At 51.4% G+C, this 9,352-nt stretch overlaps 1 protein-coding gene across 4 annotated transcripts; it reads right to left on the minus strand.

Annotated features, from left to right (window-relative positions):
- Nucleotides 1-674: 674 nt before the first annotated feature.
- Nucleotides 675-9,352, minus strand: LOC137865623 (C-type lectin domain family 4 member D-like). Of its 4 annotated transcripts, none has more exons than XM_068700824.1 (7): nt 8,974-9,347; nt 8,233-8,328; nt 7,069-7,145; nt 3,604-3,696; nt 2,692-2,874; nt 2,338-2,465; nt 675-1,593 (listed from the first exon to the last, which is right to left on the minus strand). In XM_068700824.1, exons 1-7 carry the CDS (start codon nt 9,008-9,010, stop codon nt 1,437-1,439), a joined length of 771 nt encoding a protein of 256 aa, XP_068556925.1. In that variant the 5' UTR covers nt 9,011-9,347; the 3' UTR covers nt 675-1,436. The 4 variants fall into 4 exon arrangements, with proteins under 4 accessions (XP_068556925.1, XP_068556934.1, XP_068556941.1 ...); XM_068700833.1 differs by having other exon boundaries at nt 2,692-2,843; nt 7,069-7,161; nt 8,974-9,216; XM_068700840.1 differs by lacking the exon at nt 8,233-8,328 and having other exon boundaries at nt 8,974-9,352.

Genomic DNA, 9,352 nt, shown 5'->3' on the forward strand with positions numbered 1-9,352 from the left:
ACTGGGACACAGAGGGACGGCTCACGTTATAGGTAGGACAGAAGAACACAGCCAGGAGATGCACATCGGCGCTGCCTGGGGAACTGGCACGGGTTGTTTGGGAGCACCGAGGCAGGTGATGCTTCCCGAGGCAAACAGAGGTGGGGGCATAGGGACCAGGAAACAGAAAGGGGTGGAGAAGGATGGGAGCCACAGGGGCACACGGTCTGCAGCAAGACTCGGGTGGAAGTGGAGGCAATATGCATTGCAGTTCTGGAGGGGCCCTCACGGGCAGCAACTGCCCTGCCTCTCCCTGCCTCTTCCCCAGCATCGTCCAGCCTGGGCAGGTGTGCCCTGACAGGGCCCACTGAGGTGCCAGCCTCCCAGGACGCCCGCTGCATCTGTTGAGTCCAGGATTAGCTCTGAGGTGGGAAAGGTGACCAAAAGACCTAATAATTTTGCTGCTGGGGCCACGTCCTCATACCTGGTCAACCATGTGCAGGCTAGACTCCTGGCACACGCTCCTGTTTCTCTCTCAGGTAAGACTTTCAGCACGGCAACATATGAAAACCCCACAGCTGGTTTCCTGTGCCCGATCTCTCCCAGAGCCCTGGCTTTGTGCGACAGGACCGTTACACACAGGTTATCTCTGAAGCGTTAAGACTCACTGGGTGTATGCAACTTCTACTGCAGTCATCTCTGGCTCTTTGCTGGCACAGCAACATGCTTGGTATGAAGCACGTGCATGTGCAAAATAGCTTAGAGAGGGAAAGGGAAAGAGAGAGAGGGGGAGTGAGCCCAGAGCCTTTTTTATCGGTGTAATATTGTATTTTCTGCTTTACAGGAAATCAGTATTTGTTCAGCAAAACCAATGCTGAACAGGACTCTCTATGACCCAGCAAGGAGCAGACACCTCTTCTCAAGGAGACAAAGGGAACAGCAGCTCTGAGCATCCTTCTTGCATTCCTGCATCTTCTTCCTTCAGGAGAGCTCCAGCTCTTATCAGCCAGCAGCTGCCAGACCCACACAGAGAGAAGAGGATGACTGACAGAAGAGACCAGGAACTGCTTTGATGACCCTGAACCCTCGTGTGTCAGTCCCATAGAGGCAATGGCTTGGAAAGAAAGGCATTGGCCCATTTCCCATAGAGACATGACCTTCACCTGCCATGCTTGCCTGGAGCTTCCATTGCCAAATCTGTCCTCACCGACCATGGGATGGGATGGTCAGCCTGAGAAAGCACAGGCAGAGTTCTCTAGCATTTATTGTTTCCACTTCAGGGGTACTTTGAGAAATACACATGCATAGGGGATGCTGGGTGCAGAGCAACATCACTCCCAGTCTCACCATCCCACCCAGCAGAGGGAAGATAAAGGCTCCAAGGCTCTCCTACCCCTCCCAACACAGCCCTCTGCTGTTCCCAGTTCGCTGCTAATCTCAGGATGAGGATTCCTCCATCATGGAGTTACTGCTGCAGTCTCACAAATCCGATAAGAGTCGATTGTGCATGGGATATTATTCCAGTTCCGGAACTGGAAAACATTTTTCTGGTAATGGATTACAACACAGAACTCATCACTTGGTTGATCACTTGGCTCCCCATGCCTCCAGAACCTGAGAGAGAGACAGACATGTTACTCCCCTGTGCACCCTGCAAGCACATTGATGGAAAAGGCCACACATTGGACACAAGGCTTGGAGGGGAGACAGTCCAGATGCAGTTTGATGGACAGAAGTCGTATCCTTTCTTGCACTCTGCTAATCCCACTGGCAGCAGTCTTACATGCAAACCTGACTTCTTCCTAGAACCAACACAGCAGGGAGCTGTTCAGTCCTGGTGGGCAGAGCTGCTCACCACAGCTCATGCCAGGCACTTCACAGCCAGCAGGGGATGCGTCTCTTCCAGAAGAAACACCTGTAAGCCAAGCCCTGGTGATCTCTCCAGCACCCCATCACTTCTGCAGCATCACAGCCCTGGCCCAGCATGTGCCTACACCTGCACACATACAGGCACATAGACCATGTGCCTACACCTGCACATGTGTGTGGTGGGGCAGTACGGAGGTCAGGCAAGGCTTGTCCTGTATGAATTCATGTATTTCTCCTCAAGAAATGCAGCTTCTTCTCTGCCTACAGCACCCATGGCCATGTCACAGATAATTTATTGCTAACCACTAACCAGCATGGATGGATCTGTAGGAACCTGGCATCCTACAAAGCCCTTGCCGGCTCCATCATTGTCCTCTCACAGACAGCCATGGCATATCCCTCCCATGCTCATCAGACACCCTCACATCTCTTCCACCCTCTTGCACTACCCGGAGCCACACCAAACACTCTCCTTCATGGGATACTCACGCTGCTGATTCATTATAGGGAGTCTGATCTGCCCAGCGCCACTGGCCCGCCTCCTGTTCCCGCAGACCGATGTATAAATTGATTTGTTCTCGTTGGTATTTCATCTGTATTTCCTTATTGATGAAAGCCTGGAAATGAGGGAGAGTACAACGTCCATGAGGTTCAGGACTGAACAGATGGAGGTGGCAAGAGTCCCAGTGGGGTGGAGCTGGTGTCAGACAGGAGCCAGTGCTGAGTGCATGCAGCAAGGACATCCCCCCTCCACTGCAGGAGCCAGGAGGGGCTCTGAGGCCCCCCCAGGCCAGGCACTCCTGTCTATAGGCTGCTCTGGCCCTCTCTCAGCCCTGCACTTACCTGCTCTGCTTTTGTATTGATCACCACCAGCTGGGAGCCCATCCCACTGCAGTTCTGCTGGCTCTTATCCCAGGGCATCCAATCATCTGAGAAGTAATAGCAGCTTTCCTGAAAGGGTCTCCAGCCCACTGGACAGCACTTCCAGTCTTGCCCTGTGCAGGGAGAGACCACGGAGCATGAATGCTAATAATGAGAGAGATGGTCACTGCAAAGAACCCTGTTCTCCAGGGACAATGCTCATATTCTAACTTAGATCTATCTATCTATCTTTCTTTCTTTCCTTCTTTCCTTCTTTCTTTCTTTCTTTGTCTCCTTCCTTCCTTCCTTCCTTCCTTCCTTCCTTCCTTCCTTCCTTCCTCCCTCCCTCCCTCCCTCCCTTCCTTCCTTCCATAAATTTTTGGAAGAAAAAACACCCACAAATATAATGCAGGTATTTCTTCAAATTGTTCCGAGGTATGATCAGAAGAGAGCTCTGTGTACACAAGTCCATGGTAATCCTTGTACCGTGCTCTCAGGTCTTGCCTTGACAAAGACAAAGCCATTCTGGTGATCTGTTTTGACTCCTCCTTGTACAGTCTCCCATAGGATTGTAGGTGCAGCAGCAGGGAATATTGCTTGTTTTTCTGAAGAGAGTTGCACTTTTATTATTGCTCCATTATTAATCTTCCCTGCACCACCGTATGATACTATGCATTTTGTCCTTGTCAGTGTGTTCACACCCACCCTGCCCTCCCAGGACACTCTTAACATGGACCTATCCTCCCCCTAAGCTGCTAGCAGGAAATCCTTTTTCTCTCTCTCCCACATCTCTCCTCTGGAGCCTGCTCCTGTTGCTGCTTGCTATGAGAGCAGACCCCAGCAATCACCATCCTCATAACGAAGACCTCCTGCATCCTTGCCAGCACGACTGACCTTTGCCTTGATGCACTGCCAAGATGCAGTGCAACTCTGTGTGGTTCCCCTGCAGGGCTGCGGGCTTGTCACAGCTCTGGGAGACGTGAGTGACTGGAAAGGGAGAGAACAGAAGGCAGGGTTACCACTTTCTCCGTGCTTCTCCCACACCGTTTTGTGCTTCACTTTTTTATGCATTTCCCCACCAAGCACTGACTCAGCATCACTGCACCTCTGGCTCTCCCTTTCAGGTTCTCAAGAGGTAACTGACATTCTGTCAGGGAAGAGGAACAAGCATTTCTGCTCCCAGCCACCCACAGCTGCCTGCATGGGTCCTCCACTCAGTGACTGACAAGGTCTATCCAGGATGACCTAGTCAACAAAGCTAGGGAAGCCTGGGACCCACCTGAGCAGTCCCAGGTGGCTGTGGCAAGCCAGTTACTGGAGTCTGTCCCAGCACTGAGCAGATGCCCTCAGGCTTCCTTGGATGCCATGGAGCTGAAGGTGTGGGGTTAGTTGCTCCATGGCTCTTAGAAAACTAGGCCCAAAGCAGTATGGCTGCCTTCACAGCAAGTGACAACCTTCCACGTCAGAGAGCAGAGGGAGCCCTGGGAGGGGATAACACAGAGAACATGCCACAGGGTGGGGCTGATTCCACCTGACCACAGGCATTGACCATGGAGACACCCATCTAAATCCCTTTACACTCAGTGGATTAAAAGAAGCACTTCAGCAACACAGTTTCTCTCTTCCTAAGCTAGCCATAGACATCAGCAATAGTTTGGATGAGAAACACATTAGATGGGCCTGTTTTAGCAGCAGCAAAGACAGTCCAGGTGAAGGTAACAGCATACGCCTCTCACTACTGAAACCAGGGTGGAATACTTGGGAATTGCTATTTGGCTCATACAGTGGTGGTGGCTGGTGTCAGCAGGCCATGTTCACAGCCCAAAGGACTGTGGAGTGGTCACCAACTCAGACACTCAGGGATACTGATAATATAGATAACATTGACAATAGAGATGTCTATTTCCATCAGCTGTGTCATTTAGAAATAGCGGTACTAATGAGGAGGGAAGAGTAATCACAGCGACCCCTGTGAGTGATCAGTGATCTCCTATAATGGACAAAGGCTCAGAAGAGCTGGGCAGGGGCAATTACAAAGCTCGGGGAAGAATGTATGCAGTGACTGACCACAGCTGTTGCAATGAAAAGGGACCTTATCTCAGCACAAATGGGACCAAAGAGTGGGCTTTGCCCTAGTTAGCTGAGTGAATCAACCAGTTATATAAGCTGAGTGAATTGACCAGCTGTGTAACTGTACATCCCTCAGAAGATCAAAACGATGGCAATAATCTCCTAAATTAGCCAGACTGGCATGGGATGAAGGTATGTATGGTTTCAGCCCAAAACAGCATAGGAACCTGAACAACAAAAACAACTCGGAGGAGAGCAATGAGCCTGAGCTGGCTTTAACCCACATATCCCTTTTTGGTTGCTGGGGATACTCAGCGTTGCAGTGGAGGACAGATTGCAGAGATTGGTAAACCCATCCCAGCTGGGAGCCCATCCCACTGCAGTTCTGCTGGCTCTTATCCCAGAGCATCCAATCATCTGAGAAGTAATAGCAGCTTTCTTGAAAGGGTCTCCAGCCCTCTGGACAGCACTTCCAGCTGTCCTCTGTAGGGGAAGAATAACCTGTGTTGGACAAGATGTGCTGTGCCTCTTCTCAGTGAGCTCAGCACAGAACCCCAAGTATCAGGGAAGGGGTTTGAACTACACATTTCTTTTTGGACAGCGGTAAATGCTCTCTTTTGTGCTCCACAAACAGCACCATTGACACCCTGACAGATTGCTGTCACCAGGCCCCTGCTTGAAGAGCTTTTTCCCTTGTTCTATCGTGCCCATTCAAGCTCTCACTGGGGAGAGGCACTTTCTGCCTTACCGTTCCTGAGGAAGTGAGATGGGAAGTAGCTGGCAACACTCCTCTGGGGACACTGACATCAGAAAAGCATTGTCCAAGTGATTAGCTGTCATCTCATACACAGGAACAAACATACACAGTAAACTAGTCTGGCAGCCTCACTGCCAACACTGGTAGTTTCTTACACAAGCTGTGCATGTTTTCCTAGAAATTTGCCATGCACGCAGAAAGTCGCACGATGGATTGAAAAGCATGGGCACGTTCTCTTAAGCACGAGGTTATCTTTTTTCAGGTTATATACCTCTATCTGTAAGCTGTTTCTATCACACACAGAATATAGCTCAATATGGAACATGTCCAACAAACAAGTCCTTCCAGTCTAGTCAACCAACAAAGACACTCTGGTACACTGAGCAGAGATGAAGATGCTTGCCCTGAATCCCAGACCTCACAGGGACTGTCTTCTTGGGTTCCTCACACAGGAGCTCTCCAGGGGCTCTATGTGCTAATCTATGCAATCAAGGTGCGACTGCCAAATGCTGTAACCAGCTGCTGCTGATATGGGGCCAGAAAAATGAAAGGAACAGGGAAGGGAGGAGAGGCCCAGGAGGCTGTGGTCCAAAGCAAGACCACAGAGGAACCAAAACCAGAAGCAAAGAATTCTTGTGCTGCAAGAACCACATGAAAAGCAACGAACCTGCCTTCCTGCAATGCTTCTGCCTGGGTAGGTGCTTAGTTCTTCCAGTACCTACAGGTATATATTTGACCATGTCCCTTGCACTCACATATCCTCTCCCAGCAGAGTGAAGATGCAGGCTTCAGGGCTCACATTCTTCAAAAGCTCCCACCTTCCATGCATGAGGCTGCGGAGTCCCTTACTGCGGAGATACTCAGGGCCCATCTGGATGCCTACCTGGGCAACCTGCTCTAGGGAACCTGCTTTGGCAGGGGGGGTTGACCCAATACTCTCTTCACGTCCCTCCCAACCCCTACAATTCTGTGATTCTGTGAAATGAAAAGCTGCTCATTTCACACAGTTTAAATCTAATCAGGCTCAAAGCACTTGTCTCAGATTCCCTTCTTGGCACCAAATGGAGAAATTGAAAAGTCCAGGGAGTGGAAGAAGCAGAAAAAAAAATGTTAATTTACCTGTGTTCTTCTGTATTAGATCAATGTTTACCATTACATTTATTAAAACAGAAACCCTGGCACTGGAGAGCACAGATCTGAGCCATCCCTTACAAAAAGATGAAGTGCTTTTGCCTAGATTTGTGAACTGGAATGGAGCTGAGGGGCTATATGTGGGCAGAGAATGAGACGAGTGATCACAAGGTAGAACTGGAGCAAGCCACCCTCTTCCACTGGCCCAGGACGTGTTTTCAGAGCATCCTAAGTCAGACTGTAAAACACAGCATTTTCTTTCCTCATGTCTCCATCTTCCTTCCCTAGGGCAATCCAGCTCTGGCTGACAATCCCGTTCCCAAACTCAAAGGCTGATTTATAACAGAATAAATGTGGGGGACGTGCTCAGTGTCACTCCCAAGGCTCTTAGTATCACTCACTTTGGCTTGCAGATCCATTGCGGATGCAGTGCCACCCTGGAGCATTCTGGGGCAGAGTCTTGTACTGGCCACAGCTCCTGTGAAAGAGAACAACTGGGAAGAGAGGAAAGTGAAGGAAGGCGCTACTGTCATCCTTTCATCCTCATTCATGGGCAAGTTGTCCTGCCCTCCACCTTCTGGCTGAGAGCTCCCTAGAGACTCGGTTACACCAACAAGCTCTGAAAATTGTATCCTGAAGGAAAAGAGCAGACAGCTTTCCCCACTACGGGTCACTCCCTCCCTTGGGCAAACACTGATCAGATGAGCCCCCCTCACCTCAGCTGGCTGAGACTCATTTTCCCAGCTGACAAAGCCCAGCTAAGACACCCTTAGAGGATGGGGTCAGGAAAAGGTCAAAGAAGTTGTGAGACCATCCTAGTAAAGGTGGAATATCAATATGCATTCCCTCTTAATCTGCCTGTGCTCTGCAGCTTTAGAGCACCCTTTTCACCCATGCCAAGGAGGGGAAGAACTGCTGAGTGCTGAGGCCTCACCCAAGGGAGTTGAACGCCACAGGAGAGTTATCGCAGAGCAGTAACGATACTCCAGGACACTACACGCAACATATTTCCCTTCTGTTTCTTCCAGGTGGTGTGGGTGGGATGCAGCTGGAGCATTTTGGAGGATTTACGCCCCACTCTGCTCAACCGTGGGCAGCCCTGGTAGCAGGATGTCCAGGGAGATCATGCTGGCTCCTCGGCTGCAACAGGGCCACGAGGAGCTCTGAGGGAGACCACAAATGCGGCCAGGAGAACTGAGAGCCAACAGCCAGCCCTCGGGGAACCTGCTCAGATGTCGTCTGGCACTAAGGAGACTTCTCGGCCCTGTTGCAGTGGGAGGGCAGGAACTGATGGGTTTCACCCAGGACTGGCTTTATCTGCACAGGTGGGCAAGTGAGAGGAGCTGTGGGAAGGCCCTGCCAGGACACTACCTGCTAACTGTGCAAGGGACGCGGCTCCCCAGCTAAGAGGCAGCGTGGGAAAGGGGCAGCAGAACAGGCTGTTTGGGTGCAGGGCAGTCGCCTGCTGGCAAAGAGGCTGGGGTTTTCTTTTTCCACCTGACACTAGGCAACTTCAGGCCCCGTTCCCTTCCTCCCCGCAGAAGTAAAGGGACCCTGGCACCCACCGAGGCCGACGGTCATAAGGGCAGTTTTGACGGCAAGGGCAGAAGCGAGGAAGACCCAGGGGCTCAGGCGGGAACAGCTGCTCCCTTCTGCTGGGGCTGCAAAACACAAGGCAAGAGTGGAAATCCCCGGCCCAGAGTCGGGGGGCAGGATAATCCAAGGGGCTGCGTGCCCTGACAGCCTGCTGATAACCCTGTCCCAAGGCCTGGCAGGTCCCGCAGGCGCAGGAACCAGCTCGTGCTGTCTGTCACTGGCAGTGGGTCACACCTGCAGCGTAGGGCAACACGGGGACTGCCCTCTTGCTTCATGTCACAAGCCATGCCTGCGCTCTTCCCAAGCTGCACTACTTTTCTTCTCCCGTCGCACCTCTTTTCTGACCTGCACACTGTTCTGGTTGCCCTCCCTTACCCCGTCTTTCACTGAATGCTCTTTCTCTACCTCCCTCCTCCTCAGCTTTCTTTGGAGCTTCTTTCTCTCAGCGACCCAACTCTTAGTTGGGCTCTGTCCCCCAGCCTCTTTTACGCAACAGCGAGTGGTCACTTACTCAAAGGACTCACAGTCCAGCTCAGTGTCTGGCAGCAGACACGCAGAAGAGATGGTTTCTACCCTGAGAATTAGCACTCGGTCTTTCTCCTGGTAAACAGCCAGCCACGGTACCATGCCCTTGATATTTCCCAGCCCCGTATTTTCCCCCACCTTCTCCTTCTCCTAGAGGAGGGCAGAAAGGAAGGCTTTATGGTTACCTGCAGTCCCAGGACTGACTCTCTCTTGCTGGTTCATTATCGCTGCCACAGAATCACTTCTCCACCAAGAGTCCGTCCATGTTACCAGTACGGCCACAAGCACAGCCCTCCTGCAGGAGGAGGAGCTAGGGCAGATCCCACAGTGCCGGGCAGTCTGCACGGACTTGAATCTGATGTGCAGACAGAGTCATAGCCGGGGTATTTCTCACAGCACATAGAGATAGGCGAATTTTCACCATTCCTCTGTCAGGACGTTTCACAAGAGGCTTGTTTCAACCCAGAAACTCACAGAGGCAAAGGAAAACAGACAAAAACCAGAACCACTGCTGCTCAGACCATCTTCTTCTGCACATTTTCAAGCAGCTTCACAAGACACATT

Source organism: Anas acuta, chromosome 1 (genome assembly GCF_963932015.1).
Source record: "Anas acuta chromosome 1, bAnaAcu1.1, whole genome shotgun sequence".
Lineage (NCBI taxonomy): Eukaryota > Metazoa > Chordata > Aves > Anseriformes > Anatidae > Anas > Anas acuta.